Source organism: Melanotaenia boesemani, chromosome 22 (assembly GCF_017639745.1).
Source record: "Melanotaenia boesemani isolate fMelBoe1 chromosome 22, fMelBoe1.pri, whole genome shotgun sequence".
NCBI lineage: Eukaryota > Metazoa > Chordata > Actinopteri > Atheriniformes > Melanotaeniidae > Melanotaenia > Melanotaenia boesemani.
In genome coordinates, this window is record NC_055703.1 from 16,081,897 (window position 1) to 16,104,748 (window position 22,852).

Sequence of the window (22,852 nt, forward strand, 5' to 3'; positions counted from 1 at the left end):
TATGGCTGCAGAAGAAGGGGGACAGAATGTAAAAGTGACCTGTACTTTTGCAAACCATAAGATGTGTCTGCAAGAAGAATCGAACAAAATAACATCTGGTAAAAAGTCCTCTGTGAATGCATAACTATGGAGTCCTGCTAAAACTACAGGGCTGCCATTAAAAACTAATTAGCATCTGTCATTACGCACATCCCAAAGCTCTAATTCTGTCAGATCTTTCTTACATACATATACACATTCACGTGTATGTGCTAATATCCGGGTATGTGTGTCTGTCATGATACACTAGTTGCATACTTGTCATCTAACATGCAGAGGAATTTTGTAGAGCTTAATGGGAGAAAAATTACATCCCTTGACATCTCCAGCTTAAAACTCCATAAATTACATGCTCCTACTAATAGCATTAAAATGACATCACTGAGAAACCCTCTTCTGATCTGCATGCTAACACCTAACATGTCAAATCATTAGAAATCAGTCATTTCAAAACAGCCTATTTTATCTCCAACAGAAAAAGCATTTTTCAACTTAATGTAAGAATATTAAGATGTAGAGTAAACCACTGAAGGGGAAGGTGTCTGAAGCCTACCAATCACTCAGTTAAGCTTACAGTAGCATCTCGCCCACTTCCTTTCAAACAGTCAAGGGAGCCAAAAATCAAAAGCATTATCTTCATCCTTTCAATGACAGTCCTACACTCTCTTTTTCCTGACTGCTATACAGTATCACCACTCTGACAAAGACCTTTTAGCATTTAAAAATCAGCACTAACACTTTCTACTTTGAGAGAAACATTCTGCACGTTAAAATCGCTTTGAAAAGAGACCTTTTCCTAAATAATCATACGGTTTGAACTAACTATATGTGGCTCTGGCTCATCAAGTCTCTCTTTCTCCAAATGCAATGAGAGTGAAGGGAGAATTTCTTCCACGACAGACTGCTGAAATGTGTTTCCAAGCCTCTCCTGGCAGTAATAGGATTTAACACCTGGAAACTGAGAGCTTCTCTCAACTTCATAAATCGCTGTCAAAACAACCACTGGTACACAACAAGGCAAAGAACAGCGAGGAGGGAAATGAGTAGTTTCACCTCTGAGGGAGTAATGAGGAGGCTGAGGAAGCTGTAAAAGAGCAGGGGCATAGGACTTGTCTGATGAAAAGCCTCAGCAAAAGAAAGTATCAGACTGCTGATGTATGGCTAGCCTTAAATGTGGAGGAGGAATTTTGAGGGTGTAAAGAAATTGTTGTCAATGCTGGAATCAGGCAAAATGCTGTTAGCTGAGAGCACATAGCTAAAATAATCAGTGTGGATTGGTTCAGAGAGGATGGCTAAATATTGCTCATCTGAACAAAAGCAGCCTGGCTGGTTTGTTTCTCCTACCTTCCAGGTTCTCATCAGGCCACCATCCCAGCTCACATGCCTTGCAGGTAAATTCATCCTGGACAATCTCATTGTCCTTGCAGGTGGTACAAATCCAACAGCAGCTCACCTCGCCTTTCCTTATCACCTGCATGTGAAGATGATCAGAGAGGGGTCAAAGGCAGCTTAGCAATCTGTCACAACACTGATCAAATCATTGCAAGTGGTGCATCACACTCAAAGAGACTTCGGTAAGTAGTAAGTATTGAGATGGGTATCAAAGGTGAGGTTATCTTTCAGAATATTTTTTCCTTGAGCCCCAGACTTTGTGTTTAGAAAACAAGGCCAGCTGCTTTTACATTCTGCTCCTTGAGTAGCTGTTACCAGCACTGTGATATGCAAAGCAGGGTGATAAGTGGGGCAGGAAACAACGCAGATAGAGCGAGAAGCGTGAGCAGCTAGGAGGGAGGATGCACCCTCCCTCAGGGCAGCTCAGTGCTGAGCAACAAAAAATATCCAGCCCCAGATGAAGCTAACGAGGGCATTTCATCAAACTGGGCTCTGTAAAAATTTGACTATTTACTACATCAAACTGGCCTTCACCTCATACATCTAGAACAAATTTAAACCGTGTGTGTTGTAATGCAGAGTTTGAAGACTGAACAAAAATGTTTTTTTGTTTTTGTTTTTTTTTTTTACCTTAAAAATTATCATTTTTAGACAAAGTTAACATTTTCAGCTCAGTCTCTGCAGAAAACATGAAATTTGTACATTATATCCAAACTATAGCAGTGTCACAATCCAGGCTGTAAATGGTTAGATGGTAATGCATCCTTAGGCTGTTTCTTTTTCTAGGGCAGCATTCACGTGACATGAACGTCTGCATGAATAGAAAGTGTTTTGAAACATGAAGACCTAACCATGTACATTAACTAACTCTGACTTTGTAAAGTACTTTCAATACAGTTCCCTACCCATTCACAGGTAAGTGCACAGCAGAAAAAGGCAACGATGCAGGGGAGAAAAGGTGAGAAAATGTGAAACCGCAGCAGAAAAAGATGAAAATGCAGTAGAAAAGTAAAGAATTGTAAATGAGAGGAAAACAACATTGTGCAAGACAAGTCTAAAAGTCTAATCGCTTGCAGTAATGGCTCATGGGATCATGCTTGATGTAGGACATTCACCCCACAGTGTGTACTGTGGACAGCTATTTAAAAATTTGTCCTGAGATGGGGTTTGCATATTTGGGAATATATTTTTCAAATGGATAAAGTTTTGGAACAAAACAACTAAATTGCTCATCGCCTGAGTATTTGTTGGATAGTTCCCACAAGACCGAGTTCAAATGGATTGGAAGGTCGATGGCAGCAACGCTTATAAAAACAATTACATTCTCTTTCTGGTTTCATTATATTCAGAGGCTGAACACTGATAACACTTGCCGTCTTTTAACTTTTATAATAAGAGAGACTGGTTTTCCTTACATTTTGCACATCTCAGTTAAATGTTTCCAACATTCCTCAACTTGATATCCAAAAAGTTACATGCAATCAGTAGGAAGAACTCAAACGCTGTCGGCCCAACATAAAAAATCATTAGTCACATTTCAGATAACTGACCTTTTAGCAACTTTAGATGAGCAGCATGAAACACTTACACATAAAGGAAGCCAGTAATGCAATCATCTAATCGGAGAACAGAGCAAGTTAACTTGAAGCATCACCAGTCAAAGTAAGAGCAGATAATGTACATTACACGTAATGTCAACATTTATTCTCTGAAACATTCTGTGAAATGTCTCTATTGTCTACTAAATGGATCAGCAAAATGTCACAAACAGTAGGGAGCTCCTCCAAACACTCTTCTTGTTTACCGCTAAAATCTTTAATTGCAATGTTTCAGTTTATCTGACCTTCATCAGTGTGCAGGAGTGATTCCTGCTGTTTTTAAGTAGAACCTCCCTCCAACGCACTTGTCACTCGGTCAGGTAGGCAGAGATTTGAGTGTGTGTGTGTGTGTGTGTGTGTGTGTGTGTGTTCAGAGGACTTTTAGTTATGTACAGAAATACATGCTGCCCAGATAATATATGTAAATGACTTTGACAAAGCTCCCGAGTTTTTCTGCTGTGACAACCAAATTGCCATTTTTATCAGTGGTGCTGTTTGCTTGAATTTTAATATTTCAAAAACTATTCTCATGATCATCATAAAATTTTTACCTTTACGTTTTTACATTCTTTACTTATATCTCCAACTTAAAGATCCGGTTCAAGTTCTGTTTGTTCATTAATATGGTTTCTGATCAAATCCTTGCAAAATTGCTGATGGTGTTTGCATTGCAAAGTATACTAGTTAGCTTTCTAGCTAGTAGCCTTTTATTTTCACCTTTTATCAAGTAAAATACCTTCATAAGCTAGTGAGCTTTCTTGTGACAGATAAAGATGTCAGTAAGAATTTAGCAACAAATAGACCAAATTTTCATATTGAAACTTGTTCTATCAGCATTTGTTGAAACAAAAAAAGTTTTATGACCCTAAAATAGTCAACTTGTTATGTTGGATAATCAAAAGGCATTTTCCACATTTGGACTGATCAAAGCTCCAAGGTCCTGCATAAATGCATTAAGTTAATAGGCTGTGCTCATTTTATCAGCTTATATCTGTCTGTCTTTTTGAATGCATACCTTTATCTGTCCTTTGGAGCAGGGCTCGCTGCAGACTGAGCGAACCATTTCACTGCTGTTCATCCAAAGCTTATTGTCATCAATGCTTAAGATGCCCTCGTGCCAGGAGCCCACATTTATGTAGTCATAACGATCATCACCCACACTCTGAAGATTCATGATGTCATACCTGTGTGCAGAGGGAAAGATGACAGATTGTTATGAGCACCTGTGAGAGGAAGCATTCATAGGGTAATCCCCTGTTATCAACTTTGTTCTTCATTCGAATTTACTCATACAGCTCAGAGTTGTGTTAGTGTGACACTGACAAGTTGTGCTCCATTTTTGTTCCGAACCAGCATGTGCTTCACCTAACTTCTAGCTGACTGAGAAATGACACGGCTGTGTTTTCTGACTGTCAAATGGTGTCTGTTGGACCGAAAAGAGATGAAAGTGGCTGCCACAGTGGACCATCCACGGAATCTGTTCCAGTCCAAACTAATTACATCCTTTCAAGCTCAAGACTGGTGCACACGTGTGTGTTGATGCACATGTGCTAATGAGTAGGAAAATATGGGAGAAAACAGATATTTAAAATTAATGATGTTATTAAAGCTCAGTTTCCATTTTCCACATCCTCTTACCTGCCTGGGGTATCTCCGTTTTCGTCAAAATAAATCTCCTCCCCTGAGACTCCTCTGAAGGACGTCTTCAGCAGGTAGTCCAGCAGCTTGCTGCCATCAATAGGGTCCATGGCTTCACAGAGCCCCGTCTGGTCCGGACACATCTCCTTGTGCATATCATGGAGGCCATGAGCCATGGCATAGATGGCATTGATGACAAAGCCCATCTTACTATCCTGAACATAGTTTTCATGCAGACTCTCGTTTCCTGTTAAAAGGAAAGAAGAAGTGATGATACAGAAGGAGGAAGCTATGAAATAAAAATTCATATTTACAAGTGAAGAAATCTTTTGATATTTTGTTTTGTAATTACAGAGTAAGAACATGAAATTTGAATCAGACAGACAGCAGTGAAAATAACAAAACTCCAAGATGCTCCAGAATAACTTAGCTTACTTATTCAAACCAGATGTCTAAAAGCTGAATAGGAAACAAACGTGGAGAGCAACCACTGCTTGGGAAAATATTGAGACAGTGGGCATCAGTTTTGCTCCAGTCATCTAAAAGGCACTGTCCCCCACTGTACAAATGTGGAATTTGGTTGAAAAAACAGTTGACAGAGTTTCTACCAATCTTAAAGACTCAATTTTTTTTTTTTTTTTGCCTTCTTAGACAGTGCATTTAAAATGCTGATTAACATGCACATTCAACAGAAAACAACAGTGTCATTTATCTTCATACTTTTTCAAGTGTTTCATCATTTTGTGCTGGGTGAACAACTCTTTTGTGCAGTTTTGTTTTAATGTATGAGGCAATTTTTGTTTTTTATTTCTCATAAACAAGCACAGTGCTTCACATTGGAGTTTGACTGATGCAATTCTCACGCTACCCTTTAGGGTGCCTGGATGAAGGCGTCCATGTGTTTCACTAAACATAACAGAGCATTGTGCTTTGGAAAAAAGCATAGGTCAAACTCTTCCTATCTTGAAGGTGTCAGATGTGAACAAAGTGCAGGTGACATTTAGAGGCAAAAGTAAACAGTGGCTTCAGTGCCACACTTACCACCTTGAAGATCTTTGGAATATAAGAGGTTTGTCAATGTGATACAGACAAAGCAGAAAAGCAGCCATGACTGTACTGCCTGCTCTGCGCCAAGACTATAACAGTCATCACACAACACTAATTGGTTTAATTTAATTGTTTGATTAAAAGCATGCTGAGCTATTTATTTTGATGTCATACTGACTGCAGGGAGGATTGGTTTTGTTGAGCCAAGAACACAATTTACCGTGATCACCTTTTGGGAGCAAGTGGAGAGAATATTAAAAAAAGGGGGAAAAAATAGAGAAGAAAATGCAGGTGTTGTTATTATTCATGAGTTTTCCACTTTGGTCAAATTCAACCCACTAATTATGGACTATTACTGAGATCACCACATCCAAACAACAAAAATTTGGATTTTTGCTGCTACTACCCACCGGTGCACACTTTCTTGTAGTTCTTGTTCTCCTGTGGATGACCTGGGAGGCGACACTGGAATCGATACTGCCAGAACTCGGGGAACCAGGGGTTTCTGGTGTTGGTGTCCAGACGCAGCTTTAGGTAGTAGTCATCAAAGGACTTGACCACCTCTGACTGCAGCTTCATGGTAATCCCTCCCTCTGCTTCCTGCTCATAACCTTCAACAACCTCATAACGGTCTGCCCATCCATCACTGCAATAAAAAGATTGGCGAGTGAATCAAACGTTGTCATAACAATTAAAGGCACTGACAGTAATTATGTGACTGTCACGGATCTTTGCTGTATCTTATAATTTGCACTTAACTGCTAATTTACATTGACAAGCCTGAGTTTCATAATTCATTCACTCCTGAGTCAAAATGTGAATAAATAAAAAAGTTAAAATAACCCAGCTTTACTTTTAGGACACTTTTTCTTATTTTATTTATGGTAATTTCTACTGCTCCTGCCCTTTATCACAGTCCCAATCTTTAACTTTTAGCAAAGAAGCTGTTCTAAGCGGTGAACAAAAGCTATTTTGTCATCTCATTTCTTAATTCCTCATTAAAGGCTGATTAAAAGACCAAAAGCAAATAAAAGTTTTGATGAGCAAGTAAGTGGTCACTGAGCTTGTATATTTCAATTTTGTACCATCATCATTTGCACATCACAAGTTTGGAAAGGAAATCACTACAAATCAGCACAAGAATGTGTTTTCCTTCTTTGAAACTTAGTGATGAAATGATCATTATTTGGCTCTGTTTTTGTGCACGTAGATTATCACACACACACAAAAAAAAAATCTAAATTACAGATCCAATTTTGTCTATTTAGCCTCTGTCAGGACTTACATAAAGGTCTAAAGATGTTTCAGGTGGTTTGTGTTTTGTAAATTCCACCTCTCAAGAAAGAGTAAGAAACAACAAATAACAGACACATAGCCAAAGGCTATGGGTGGTGGTACCACTCTCTGCCTGTTCTCAAGTCTAGTGGAACAATCCTCAATTTAAGAAGATGGAAAGCTCAACAATAGTGCCTAAACTGTATTTGCTGTCTTTACACAATTCCCTGAGCTAGCTTGCTGTTTGTTTGCACAATCCTATGGGCCCAAATGTCAGCTCTACCAAGTTAATTTGGACACATCTCGCCTGTGGTTTCTAAGAGAAACAGGAAGCGTCAGTAAAAGGGACACTGAAAAACAAATTAGTGATGAACAGCCCAAGTCAGGGGCTCAGCCTTTCAGTCTGAGCTAGTGTTTTCAGCTGTGTTTTCCTCCCAGCCTCTGTTTAATGTGAGCTTCAGGCTCCTGCTTTGACAGACCTACTCTATTGACAGCTACACACCAATTAGGTGTGACTCACCGTGGAACCAATTACCTCGCACAGATGGGATGTTCTGGGTGAAGGATGAGGATGTGTCCAGGTCAAAATCACTAACTTTTTTGTCTGCAATTACTGCCAGTCAAGAAAAAGGAGACGTTCAGACTAATTTGCGAGATTGTACAGAAGACAATGTAAGACCAGTACATTTAAACAAGTACAGACCTTTCTGAGTCTGAAAGCCACATGTACACTCAGCAGTAAAAGAAGCGCAGCATACAGAAATCATTCTGAAAGTAAAGCTTGTGTCATCTAGACATTGTTAAAGTGTATCCAGCTGACCCTGACGTCTGACTCTCTGATTCTATCATATATTTTTAGACTCAAGAGTGAAATGTCATTAAAAATGCCATATTAAAAAAAGAGAACAGCACTTTTTTCTTTTTGTCTGAGCAGTCTGGATCTCCCTCCAGTATCTATGACAATCAGTATTAAGCTTCTGTTTGATTATTACATATTTATTACACTTATATGTACAGAACCAGGGAATGAATGAAGAAATTAATAACTGTACTGCATGATAATAAGTCTATAACACAGAGAAATGGTTTCACCAACTTTACTTCCTAATTAGTTTCTGTACAAAAATTTTGGGTTTCTTTTGGGTTGGATTGGGTTTCACTGCTTATAAAAATGTAAAATTTCCATTAAATAATTGGTGAAAAGTTGTCTTTTAAAAACATGAAGATATAAGCTATTTTGTATTCTACCAATCAACACCTTGACTTTGCTAAACCAAACGTTTTCCAACAAGGGATCAATCTGACTGATCAATCGAACTGACTAATTTGACCAGATGTAATATCACAACTTTGACATAATTATGTAAATTATGTAAAGTTTTGAAGATAAGCTTGTTGACTTGAGTGCATCTCCATTATGTTTAATTGCCGCTGCACAGTGACAAATATGCTTGTCACAACAGCTGGCAAGAGATCAGTATTACTTTAGAAGTTGATGTGGAGACATGCAAAATTATGTGGAAACAAATCTGAGACCGTTGCATCCATGCACAGAGAAACTAGGTGAGGACAGCGCAGATGGGGTGTTTTGTTTACCAGTTATCAGAAACCTGAGCAGTGACGAAGCTAGACTTTTATACCTGAGGTATCCAGAGGTTAAGCAAGACTTCATCAGGGGGGCATACACACAAATAAATGATTATGTCCCTTTCTCTAACTCACTCATTCACATACACCTCTGTGGTAACTGTGTTAGCAAAACATAAGAAGAAAAAAGAAATACTTCTTTACATTAAAAATCTGGATTATCAAGTAGAAATATTTGGACTTAATGTGGTAGTAGGGGGATTAATGGCATCTCCCCCCTAGCAGTTGTGGCTTACTCTCTGGTGGTGGTGGTGGTAGACAGGATCTTTGTGTCTGACCACAATGACTTGTGTGGCTGCTGACATTAGGGCTGGAGTCTGTCTCAGTCTGATCTGTGTCCTTCCTCTTTAGAAAAAAAGACAGAAGTATCTGCCTTTCTCTTCAGTTTTCATATTTTCCTATACAAGATAAGACTTGTTAAATGCTATATTTGTCCAGCATTTCATACTGTATTTAACTTTAAACACAACCAGCAGCTTTGCTAGCCTTCTGTTGAGTCAAACTGGATCATGTAGCTCTAGCTTAGAAATGTGATTACTGAGGTATTATTTGAGCATTCTTTAACATTTATTTTGAGTTCGAATGTGAAAATCTTGATTCACTGAGTTGTTCTGCAGTCTGTAAATACACACTGAAAACTAAAAACACGGTTTCTCTACATTATCTTAAAACTAAAGTAGTGCTACCATATAACTAGATTAGTGCTACATGTCTTTATGCTAACATCAGGTTAATAGCCTTACATAACATTAGTAATTGTACTTGTATAGGAATAAACTCTCTTCTACAAATGTGCAGGCAAATGTCAATATTTATACAGGATGATTAATGAGGAAACTAGTTTAAAATTTACTTCAAAGTGATGTAGGGACACTGGGTTTCAACGTGTGCCTGAAAAGCTTGTCAAACCTCCTCAAGTGACCTGTTAAACACCAAAGGTGGCACCTAATTTCCAAAAGTGGCCAGTGCCACCCTGGCCACCCCGTTTGCTACTACTGAGACTAATTTCAGCAACTTCCAGTAACCAGTGCAGTACACAAGGAAGTATGTGGACAATAATGATCATGATAGAACTGGTTGCCTATAGAAACGCAAAGTTAAAAAGCAAGAATATATCCTTAGGAAGAACGCATGTTTGAGGCACTGCTGCATTGGCTTTACTTTTGAGACGTGAATGCTGCTGCTTTGGTACAAGGTTATCCAGCTACAGTCTAGAGTCATAATTACTTTTTGTTTTTTTTCAGAATTTATAAACCTAAAGTTAATGTTGGCCACTACTTTTAGGCAACACCAACAATAAAAAACTGTATCGTTTTCTTTGGAAATTTAACCTCTTGTTTCATTATAGTAGTGATTATATATGTTGAGGTTATATATATAACTCTACTACAACATCCACAAAAAATTTAGCTGTATTATTTGCTGACTATTTAAAAAGTACAATTTAACTGAGTCATCCTTTCCATCTTCCTAATTGAGTTAAGACTTAGAAACATGTGAACGTCACTGGGCCAAGTCACATTACCTTCATTCAAGTGAATACTGGCTCTGTCCCTCCCTCTATTATTCATTACAAGCCGTACAGAGACACAAAGACAGCCACACACACTATGATTTAAAAATGTATTTGTGTATCTGCAGAGTGCATATCGTTAGTGTGCCAAGTAAATACATTTAATGACGTCTAGTACAGTTTGGCTTTGAGCATATTTGCTCTAAGTGAGGAGAAGGAAGCACACAGTTCCTAAATAAAGACAGAAAGGGAAAGAGAGACAGGAAGAGTACTGTTTAACACTTCTCATGAATAATGCACAGCATACTGAAGGCATGCTTGACTGTGTCTCGCAGTGCAGTTTGTGATGAAGTAAAATGACATTCTCTCCTCACACACTCCTCTCTCAGAATAGTGCTGTCTGGCAGAACTCCAAACACCTCATCAAAGCTCTCGGGCCACATGAGGGACAACCAGTGGAACAAAATCTGATGTCACCTCAATGTTCTGCACCTTCACACTGCATATTGGAAGGCCTATTATTACATAACCTGGGCTGGATAGACCAAAGCAACACCTGTTTAAGTAGATTAAGGAGTCACTGCTTATCAAGCGTGTAATTACTTTTGCAGTTGGTTCTCTGATGACAAGAGAAGCAGGAAGTTTGAAAATAAAGTAATGCTTACCTGAAATAATTCAATAATTAACATTCCTACAAGTCATAATACCTAAAATTGGAAATATATCATGCTTCTTTTAACATGAGCTGTGAGATTTACTTTTCAATTTTGTGTCCTTATTGCAATATTCTTAACTAGAATCTTTTAGAATAACCCATGTGGCTACAGAAGACATGGAATCACTTGGAAATTTGCATTTAAAAACAAATATTTACACAAGTTTAAACATGCAAATTAGTCTCCAGTTTGAAAAGGAGTAGTTGCAGGTATGAAAGGCTGTAGCACCTGACCTATTGACTGAAAACATGGTCCCATCAAAAGTTGTCACTTAGAAATTGGCAAACCATTATCTTCTCCAGTGCAATCATATTCCTGAGCTACAGCGCACCTGCAGTGCAGAAATACAAAGTGCTCAGTCACAAGCTGAGGCATCATGGCTGGGTTAAAAAAAACAACCTGTAGACAGGATTTCTGTTCAGACTGAACAAGCATGACTCTGGTTGATGGAGCAGATGGTTGAACCGCTTTGAGTCAGGCTCTAGCAGGGTGGAGGCAGGGTTCTGGCATGGGCTGCTATTTAGAAGGATAAGCTGGAACTCATCAAGTTAAATATGGGCTGAGAGTCAATTCCCAAATCTGCTGCCAGTATGTAGATGATATTTTTTTCAGGTAGCAAACAGGAAGAACTCTGCAGCTTTCAAGAAAACTCCAACCTTTATACATTTTACCCACTGCTTGGTTAGCCAGTTAAAAAGTTAAAAGTTTTTTTTCCAACAGATAAATACATTGGTGTGCCAATTTGCACACAAATATAATCCCCAGAAGAGGAAAAAACTCACTTTTCCTTTGTTAAACATTAAAGTTTGATGTTTAATCACATTTGGGATTGACTAATAATTACATTTACCAATAGCAAACAATAAAATAAATTTTACAATTGGCAATAAGGAGAATTTCATGTTGTCTTTTTTTGTAAATAGGCACAAAATCACACACTGTTTAAATATTTTAACAACTACAACAAACTCTCTGAGTCTTGCATACTAGGAATCAGACCTCTAACTTGTGATCTGTGAGCCATTACCTTAGGCACAGTGGTGAAAAATGAGTAAAACCCTCAAGCCTGAGGAGAATCTTAATAGTGCAAACTGCTTACCAAATATGCTTATTTAAAAGGTTAAGTATACTTGCAAGTGAAGTCAGCAGGCCTTATGCTTCATGCCACAGGATGTGAGCATTCCTATGATTTACTGAGACTTGTTCATGCGCAGCATTGTTTAAATGAACACAGCTTGTCAACAGCTGGATAATTTACAGACGTGTGTACAAGTGTGTGTAAACGGAGAGCTTCCGTGACTCTGCCAGATGATCTAGTTCCAGTTTGATAGCACAACTGTATATTTATGAAGCCATGAATTAATTGGCAGGGCAGAGATTTAATCACATGCGCTGTTTCCCCAGGAGGATGAATGAGAAGAGTTACTTTAAAGAGAGGAAGTGGAGGATTTGGGAGCTGAGTGCTTCCTAATTGCTCTGTGCAAATGTGGAAATAAAAGTTAGAGTAGTTTATGAAAAAACTAAAAAATCCAGTCATTCACAGATTATTAAAAAGTAATTTAGTATGATTATAAATGTAAGATGTATACAAATATGAATGCATCTTCTTTTATTTTATTCAAATCCTTGTCTTGATTCATTTTAAATGTAAATTAGCATATTATTCCATAGAATTCCAAATAAACATTTCTTTATATTATCCACTGTCAAAATAATTAAATTGACATAGACAAAATCAAAACAAAACAAAAAAATAGTTCCAAGTTTATTCAGATATATAAACAGTAAACAGTTTGGAAAGGCATATAACTCTTTACAGCCTTTCTGTCCAGGAAGAAACTATATTTTGGGGGGACATACATCATTTGATCAATCACACACATAATGGATAAACAAACAAGCATGTGGCTCAGTCTGTATGTAAGGGCCTGAAATTTTGATATGCTGATTGATACAATCCTTTAAGAAAAAAACAAGGAATGGTTATTTTCATCAATTAATTTGCATAAATAAATAGGGAAACATGGTGTGTAAGCAGTCAGAAACCAGCAACGATCATTCTGTACCTAAGAAACCTAGAAAGAACACTTATGTAATGGGATGTGTTTGAGAAAAAAATGAACTGCTTAATTATTGCACCTATGAGGTGCATCAGCCAGCAGCTTATTTGTGTGTGTGTGTTTGTGTGTGTGTTTTTTTTTTTTTTACCAATATCTATTTAAGTGATTTATCAATAATATTGTATAATATTTATTTAACTGAAACAGAGAATATCGTTATATTACGGATAAAAAATCCCCATTCTAAAAAATTAGACAAAAGAAATGAACAGGAAATTAAATATTTACCCATTTTTAGGGGGTTGCTCTCAGGAAAATCACACCTATAGGTAAATTATCTCCATGCTGATCCCACAGCATTTAAATGATTTCAGAGCTGTTTTTTAAGATGAAGAACTGCTTAATCTCTTCAGCCGAGCACTAAGGCTGCAATGCCAAAACCTTCTCCCTTGTGAGCTTATCAGTCTCCTTACTCTTATCTGCTCCTTTTCTCTTATTCCTATCTTAAAACAGGAGTTCTGTTTCCTTGTTGGCTTCGTGGCAGCAGCAGTAAGACTCTCCTGGGGTGACACATAGGCCCTGGGTGGGCTGGTGAGCTTTTAAAAGCTCATCCAGGCTGCTTTTATTTATTCATAATGCCCCAGTTTGAGCTAGGAGATCGGTGTCCTCCACCTTCACAGGGAACGCTGTTAAAGGGGAGGCTAAAATACTTTCAAGTTTTTATTACTGAAGGATGTTAATTCCCTAAACCCCAGGACAAAGTCTGTGCATGTGGTTGAGTGATGATGAGATCTTGTCATGAGTTGGCCAGTTCAATGTAGAACTGTTTTGTAAAGTTCATTAAATATCCTTACATTTTAAAATACCTTCAAGCTTATGGTTGCTTGGCATTACTAAATTAAAAACTACTAAATGTATTTTTCATTTTCAGTCTGATGACGTTACAGCCTGGTGCTGCTGCACTTACAGACTGTGCTTCCAAAAGTACAATAATGCAGTACTTATTCCTGAAAAAAAGATTGAAATCAACTAAACTGTTGCACCAAAAATACCTGAGCTATAAAAGAAGTGGGGCCTTTTCAGTAGAGAGAAAAAAATAAATAAATAAATAAAAGCTCCTCTCAATAAGCTGCACAAGTTTCAGTGTAACTAGGAAAAGCACCAGGCTCAGACAGGATTTATAAAGCATATTTCTTTTATAAATCAAAGTCAGTTTTTATTCATTCATATTGCTGGTTTCCAGACTCATCTTTATCTAAGATGTATCTAAGAATATCACTCATCGCTGTATATATAAATACCGTTTACATCACAGGTTAAAATTAAATGTACAGTATCATCAAATTTAAAGCAGGGGCACATGGGAAAATGGGGAAACATGTGAATCTTTGGGTGGCTGCAGTTCTTAAATCATAAACAGAATTAAATCCTGTAAATGAAAAAAAGCAACAAGCCCTCTTTATGTTCAGGCAAAGTTTCCTGGAAGAATAAAAAAAAGAAACAATCAGACTAAAGAGAGAAGAGCGCCCAAGTTGTCCTTACTATCTGGATAAAACTGAACTTCATTTATATTTAATGTTGTTTATTAATTATATTGTGATATGTGTGTAAAAAAATTAAATTGTTTTATGATAATGAGAAATGTAGGCTGTTTTTCTTTTTTTCTTTGTTTAGAGAAATGGTTTGAGCATGTGCTGTGTCATATCTCATACAAACGAGAACATTCTTCATTTACAAACACCAAATCTGTGAGTGAGGAAAAAGCTGCATGAAATCTGTATGAAATGTGTGAGTTTTTAGATTCAAACAGCGCATCTTTAATTTTTGGGGTATCACTGCATAGCTTGCCTTTTTCCTCCCCTTTGGAGGCTGCGTCAACCATCAGGGGGTGGAACTGCAAACAATGCACCTCCCTTGCTTTAAATTGGGAAAAATATTATATCACAATTGTTAAGGGCAGACTTTTCAAGCTGCTTCTTTCATCTGAAAAACAGCTCAAAACCCAAGGTTGTTCAGCTGACAGTGATACTGAACAGAAAAGAAAAATCTTCGAGAGGCTCAGACTGGGGAAAGTTCAAGATATTTGTAATTAGTACAAATAGTCATTGTTAATTTTCCTTCTAAAATTAATTCCTGTTCCCCTTCCTATTTTTATTTCAGTCAAAACTGATGTTGCAGATCTAAAATAAGTTCTATTGTTCTAATTGTTAATATTACAATAGTTTTTACTTTTTCTTTTATGTGTGTACATCATACCTATACAGTTCACTTTAGTTTTAGCTGTCTGTACAAGAAACCATTACAGCTTCTGCTAATTGGCATGTGACAACTTTGTCCAGATTCAAGGTCTGTGTGCTATTTTTGATCACTCCAATGTCATTCAGCTGTCCTCTTGTATTCAGGAACACAAGGCATCAACTGGAAAGACAGAGATGTCCTTGACAATGTGTGGCTGCTTTCAATTAACATCAGAAGCGTGTTATGAATATTCAGATGTGGCTCATTGTGCTCTGTTGCTAAGTGGAACACAAACAGATATAATCACAAATCCTAACCTAACTTGAATACACTTTCCAGAGCTACATGTCTACCAGGAACTCCACTGCTGAATGAATGTCAACAGTGTGTCCGTCTCATGTAATTGCAATCTTCGTTTCTGTTGTTGTTAGTAGGAATTTTCCAAATGTCAGCCATATTTTCTGAGAAGGGACTATTGTGTTGTATTGTGTTGAGAGCTGCTGACAGAGTGCATGAAAGATCTGCAGTGAGACGATCACACCAACTCTATCGTGAGGTCAAACAATATCTCCATGGAGACTGTGGTACAAGCAGCACACAAGTCTGTATTTATTGCAGTCATGCAGTAAATCCAACTCTGTTAAAATAAATTATAAGAGTTTATGCTTGGCATACCCCAGAAAATAATTATTCAATCTGAACATGTAAAGGTGAACACTTAAAACTTTTCTGTATTTTGGTTTCTGTGAAAACATTCAAGGTAAACAATGCATCTTGACATCTTGTATGAAATACAGTGACGGTAGTATAATGGTTTGGGCTTGTTTGGCTGCTTCTGAATCAGGAGTATTTATCATAATTAAGGGTGCAAATAAATTAATTATATCAGTGAAGTATTAAGAGAAATGTCTCAACATTTGTCTTGATAACACCAGGTACTAATGCTTAAAATTACCAGGGATTAGACATGACCCTAAAATTTCCGCTCTGAGGACTCAGCTTGTGTATAATGAGTGCAGGGTTCACCACATGAGCTAAAAACAGGTTTCCCCACAATGTCAAATCTCCAAAAAATAAATGAAATTGTTAAAAATTCCAATATTATTACAGCCCTTTGCCAACAGCAAAAGAAGCTTGTGGATCTGGTCCAGTAAAATAACAGACTGTGATCCAGAGAGTCTAAAAGGTAGCAAAACCTCGGCAGGGCCCATAATGTGTTGTAAGACTGATCTCTTAAAACTACATATGCAGATTATAAAAATATAGTAACTGGAAGTGATTGCATTATTACCTTGGATTGTGCTGTTATTGCGAAGTATCGCTTGCTGTGAAAATTCTTACAAACTGAACCCATTAAAATGAAAAAGACCACCAAGCTGCTCATATTATTAAATAAGGACATAAGCACAGGCAACTTATAACTTAAAATGTTTTACAATCCAGCAATTCAGTGTGATATTATTTTCCCATTTGTTTGATTGGGTTCTCTTGGTGCATTTTCAAGGCTTGTGCAGATATCTATGTAATAGAATATATTCATGTAAAAATTACACAGATTCTTAAGGTTAACAGAGTTTCAAAGATCACAGGAGACTGGGCAACAAACAACAAAAAGGCTCAGTGGTCTATCATCTTTACTATCATGCATTTCCTAATACTGTAATTCCCCTTTCTGTTCTAAAACAATCTTTACTCCTATAGTATATAGAGCAGGCTAATATCCCTTCATCTAATGTGAAAAGCAGAGTGTTGGATTAAAACATAGAAATATTTTATTGCCATTTTAGATTTCCTGAATCTTAGTCATTAAATAATTTTCTTTAAACTTCAAATATTTGAAAACATTTGATTCAGTGGGATTATGCTTGGAAACAGTTTCTTTGTGCTATTGCACATCTACAGCTATGGATGGCAAATATACTTATTTAATTTTTGCCTTATTTCCAGTACTGTTGCCAGAGAAAAGGTCTTTCTTTGCTCATGCTCCACTGTTTGCCAAATAACTTGCATAAAGAAGAAAACAGGCAGAATTCCACATCCTTTGCGCCCTCCTTCCTAGTAGATGAGAGCTTTAGAGATGACAGGAAAAGGCAGAGAAATGTGTCATCTCTACAACTCCTCTCTTTCTGTGTAGCCCTAAACATTTCATTTATTCAAGCTTGGAGCAAAACCTCAGTCTCCTCCTTGCAGAAAATTAAATGGGACAGCAAAATGCAGAAATCCATGTGACACACACAATACAGATTCCCAGCTAGCTATGCACCTCCCTGCAATCTCACAGACACAACCAAAACCTTTTATTGACTGGTGTCAAGCTGCCAGAGAAGCAGAACATCCACAAAGCTATCCGAGTGTCCATTTTGTCAGGAATAAAATAATAAACAAGACTAGGGCATTCGAAACTGGACCTAGACCAAAAGCCATGTCTGTAAGACGGGTACAGAAATTAGCATTACATGTGGAAAAGCAGCTTATGCAAATGGTTTTTAGTAATAACAGCATTCAAGCAGCATTAGTGGGGGAGAGAAAGCGAAGAATGCTGCTAATTGCAAGAGAGCAAGCAGACAGGCAAATGAGTAGGTGAATTCACTGCATGCCACCATTCAGAAACTTGATAAAAAAGGAAACAAGCAGGGGGTGATGACAAAGGACACTGTACAGTAAATGTAAATCTGGTTGTAAAAAGCTGCAAAAACTACAGCTCAGCAGACAGACTTGAATACCATGCTAATGTCTTTGTGTAACTGAGTGGGTGGAAATGATCATTCAGGATTCTGAGCTCCCTTGTAACAGTTTAAACTGAGTTAAATGGCGTTGGCCTCGGGGAAATCGTAGCGTGAAAAAAGAAAAAAAAACACACACTGCTAGATATTTTCACAATGCACCCCTCTCATCATTAGCTCACACCCGTATTTTTCACACGCACAACTTAACTGTTTTAAAATCCATTTCATGAATTATTAAAATCTTCCTTTTGACTGTTATCTGAAACATAGCTAACAAGCATTTCTGTTGAGGGTGTCGCTATTTATCTACATGTAAGAGCTGAAATTTGACCAACATAATTCACTGTATAAACGTCAGAGAGGTCAAATTTTTAAACATGGACCTTTTTTTTTACACGCTGTAGCAATTAAACGCATTCAGTCACGACAGAGCTTGTTCTTGAGTTAAAAATTAGTTAGATATGAATCAAATGTCAGCCTCAAGGGACCGGTTTTAATCAGATGTTACTACATCACCATTTTTGTTTTTTCTTAAAGCAATATTTTACAGTTTTAAAACATGTCTAAAATACTCTCAAGCTCCAAATATAAACAATTTCACAGGACTTAAAGGCTAAAGAAAATGACAACATGATCTTTAAATGGAGTGACTGCATCAACAAAAAGTCACACTGGCTACTGGTGCTGCTCAAAAAGAGCAAAGACCAAATAACGTGTAAAAGTGAAGGCTCTTGAAATAAACAACAACTATAGTTGCATTTTACTGCATCAAGCTCACTCTGTATAGCACACACAGTTCCCACATACATTCAGATGACACAGTGAGCACTGCTGAATGTTGTGTTTCTGGCTTGGGCAAACATGCCTCCACTATGAGGGGTGATCACTTAAAGTACTATCCTGTCATGCAATTATATATTATTTCTTGTGTGTAGATGTTAAAATCTTACCTGTTTTCATATATTGAAATATCCACTGATTTTGTGGTAATGAACGCCATGAGGTAAAAATAATCCAGTTTTTTTTTTTTTTTTTTTTTTCTCTCTCTTTTTTTTCTAGCTGGTTAGCATTCTTAGAAAAACAAATATGTTTGCCATGACTAAATGAACCACAAAGGAATTATTTTGAGGCTGGCCTAAACAGAGAAGTTGTGGAACTGGACAAATGAATCTCAATCATTCCATGATTGTATTTCTGCAACAGCAGTACAACACTGCTGGGACTGTTGCACAGTGACCCAGCTCAGGTCAGCCATGCACCATTCATGAATGACAACCAGTTTGATTTTCAGATTTAAGGTACATCCCAAACTGTTGCTGTTACTGGGAAGACATGCCAGTTTTGATGCACAACACATGTCAAATGCTGTACTTGAAAATTAATTTCCATTAACAATGTTTTGTTTAAAAGACATTGCTATGCTCTGAAGTGTGTTTATTGGAAAAACATCCTCAATCACATGAACCATTGTTTAATTCACAGTTTACATTTGAAGAGTGCAAAACATAATTAAAATAGCACACTAACATTATTTTAATAACTCAATTTGATTGTATTCTTCCCTAGGCAACAATTGAAAGATCAATCTAAAGGCATCACCATATTGCAAAGAGGTTCACAGGTCCTTTGTTGCAAGTCCAAGTCTTTGACCTCAAGTCCAAGTCACACATCCCTTTTAGGTGTCATAAGTAATTTGCCATTTGACGCTTGTCATCTGGTCTTCTTAGCAGACTGCATTATAATTTCCAAGGAATTTTAAGTCTGTACTAGCACTGATCTTTAGCTTAAACTGACAAATGATCTGTACCTCTCCTCTGGATGATTGTTTTGCTTTACTGAATTCAAACATGTAAATCAGGGGTGCCCAAGTCCGGTCCTCAAGATCTACCATCCTGCAACTTTTAGATGCAACCCTTCTCCAACACACCTGAATCAAATGACTGGCTCGTTACCAGGCCTCTGCAGCGCTGAATGACATGCAGATGACATCTGATTCAAGTGTGTTGGAGAAGGGTTGCATCTAAAAGTTGCAGGATGGTAGATCTCGAGGACCGAACTTGGGCACCCCTGATGTAAATGAACATGGAAATTTATTCAGATTAGTAAATATGCTCTTAACAATTAAATGTTTTAAATGTAAACCTCAATCCATCTGTACCAACGGAGAAATTTTTAAAAAAAATGTTGTAGTTCATAGTATTTTTTTTTTCTGAATGTAGAGAGGAAGGTCAATATGCTACACTTTAGTGCGGGATCACCACCTGTCCTGCTCATTTTAGACATTTCCCTGCTGCAACACACTTGATCCAAATGACAATTTGGACACAGGTGTACTGCAGCAGGTAAACTTGTAAAACCTGCAGGACGGTGGCTCAACAGGTCCACAGTCAGTGATTCCTTCGTGCATTAGAAAAAAAAAACTTTTTTAAAGGGCTTGAAATAACTGCCAGATGAGTAAAGTAAATTTTTAAATTTTTAGAAATTAATAAAAAAAAAAAACATAATATTATAATTAATTTAGATCCAATGCTTGCAATTCCAATAAATATTCCTTACATTCCTAAATCAGCAGCAGGTGCACTTTTCTAATAAACAGACCACCACATTGTTGTGGGTCTTTTGCTACTTAACTGTGACTCTAGTCCAAGTCAAACTCAAGAAAACGTTCAGACTTGGGACAGTTGATTTTCAAAACTAGGTTTAAGATCTCTACAGTAAACAATATTATTTGTTATCTCTGTCCTCCAAAACCATTATGCCTTAGAGATATGACACCACTATTGTCAAGGTGACATAACTTACGAGCAGTGTGAAAAATGACTCATATTTCTATTTTCTACATCTACAAAAATGTTTTTGCAGTTGCCATTGTTGGAGGCAAATGCAAGCAGCTGTGGCACAAAGTCGCCACTTGCAGCTGCCATGCAGAACTTGCTGTCATCATAAAGAGGGAAATTAATTGTAGAGACTAAATAATTTTTTTCTATTTAGCTGTAAATTTGTTCATTTATTAAAAGTTGCTGTAAATCTTCTGGAGCCTCTATGTGATGTTAGTGTCTTTTGTTCAGAGGCGGTGAAGGACAGACTTATTTTAGCAGGTTTTCCAATGAAGTTTAAAGTAGTATGTGTCTAGAATTATTACAGCAAAGCATGAATAAAAATAGTTAACAACCTTATGTGTCATCATATTTAAGAAAGATGTTAAACATGCATACGAGCTTGTACTCTGTATGAAACACACCTACCAACAATTTTATTACCAATGTTCTCTTAATATAACGTTTTAAGTTTCTTTCTCTTTTTCTGCCTGTAAATATGTTCAGAACACAGTCTTCAGACTTTCATTGTGAATATTTGCATTTTTCCTTTTTCTCATGAAAACAATTTTAACTTACTTATAATCATATCATCTTACATCTAAAATACAAAATATTGGTAATTATAAACAAATACAATCTTTCGTTTGCTTTATTACCTCCTCCTATTCTCTCTTTTTTTCTTTCACTAGTAGTTATTCTGCAGGTGTTTCCATCTTCTTCTGTTTACAGTTTCCAATCCAAAGCCAAAGAATTCTGATAAACATCTCCATCTCCAATAATTTTATTAGCCTCCCTGATATAATCATTTCTGGTTAATCCCTCTGTAGGGCGTTTTTTTCATTCATTAAAACACTATCGCTTTGACATGTACTTGAAGACAACAACAGTAAGAAGCTATAATACATCATCACACATGTATTCTGCACTGCTAATGTGTGCTTGGGATAAATATGAATGTGTTATAGAAAAATGGAGGAAGCTGATTGGAAAAATTATGACTCACAATGCAGAGACAAGAGACTCTCTGACCAACAACAGAAGAGCAGAGTGGATGTAAAATGTTGAAGTGATGCAGGGTAGAGTTTGCAGATAAGGGATGAAGTGAGTCAAGCATGCTTGCCACACCTGGTCCTTATCTGAAGAGCAGCTTAGCTGAACAGCAGAAACAAAAGCTCTTAGATTCAAACCACTTGCAATTCATGCAGACACTCCTTTATAGTGTTTTTGTCTGCCTCTGACGTGTTTCATGATGATCGCAGTGCATGAAATGAAGAAAATTTTCCATAGGTGCATGCCTTGTTAATTTCTTTTGGTTTATCTTATTTTGTAGATTTTCTCCAAATATGATTAAATTGGGAGATTACAATAAGTCCTCCAGCTGACATAATAATATTTTCCTTTTGTTCATACCCTAAATTTTTACAGTGCTGCTCTGTGAAACCCTATAAATGGCATGAGGGAAATACAGCTAATAAAAGGATTTCCACTTCAGGGTAGAAATCGTTGTGAAGTTAAGCCACAAAGGTGCATAAGAAGGATGTAGAGTTTGGATGGAGCAGCTATAAGTGCTGCTATGGGCCTTTGTGAGAGATGAGATTCAGATCCATTTAGATTCTATCAGATGCAAAAATTTAAAACAATTATGTTTCCAAAGTGAATACCAGCACATTTTTTGTGTATAAATCCATTTGCTATCACAACCACCAGGGGTCACACATACATTCATTCATTTTCTATACTGCTTAGCCCAGTTCAGGGTTGTGGGGAAGCTGGAGCCCATTCCAGCCATCAACACCCTAAACAGATCACCAGTCTGTGACATATTCTTTGAATATAACTGTAACCAATATCTGCTTGCATGTACATTTGCTACATTGGCATGTTTTGGGAGGAGGACAGTTTCTGTGCTGTACATTTTATAGAGTTTGATCATCTAAACTAATTTTGTTGACTGATGAGATGATGAATAGATAAAAATTTTGGAGACATGCCAGTCTGGTTTTAAGTTTTATGAGGTAGCTTTTTATGGTAACATCTTTTTTTATGGAAACAACTTCCATTTGCAGTTGCAAACAAACTGGACCAAAAAGCATTGATTACAAAAAAAAAAAAAAAAAAAAAAATCAAGTGCAAAAGGCTTGACT

At 37.1% G+C, this 22,852-nt stretch overlaps 1 protein-coding gene across 3 annotated transcripts in view; it reads right to left on the bottom strand.

The window, feature by feature from the left end:
- grm1a (glutamate receptor, metabotropic 1a) overlaps positions 1–22,852 on the bottom strand; it is a 39,408-nt gene that overhangs the window by 6,824 nt on the left and 9,732 nt on the right. For all 3 annotated transcript variants that reach the window (XM_041975811.1, XM_041975812.1, XM_041975813.1), the window contains exons 4-7: positions 6,125–6,360; positions 4,668–4,914; positions 4,045–4,213; positions 1,384–1,510 (exon numbers count right to left, since the gene is read on the bottom strand). In XM_041975811.1, the coding sequence (XP_041831745.1) occupies positions 1,384–1,510; positions 4,045–4,213; positions 4,668–4,914; positions 6,125–6,360 (779 nt within the window). The remainder of the gene's footprint in view (positions 1–1,383; positions 1,511–4,044; positions 4,214–4,667; positions 4,915–6,124; positions 6,361–22,852) is intronic.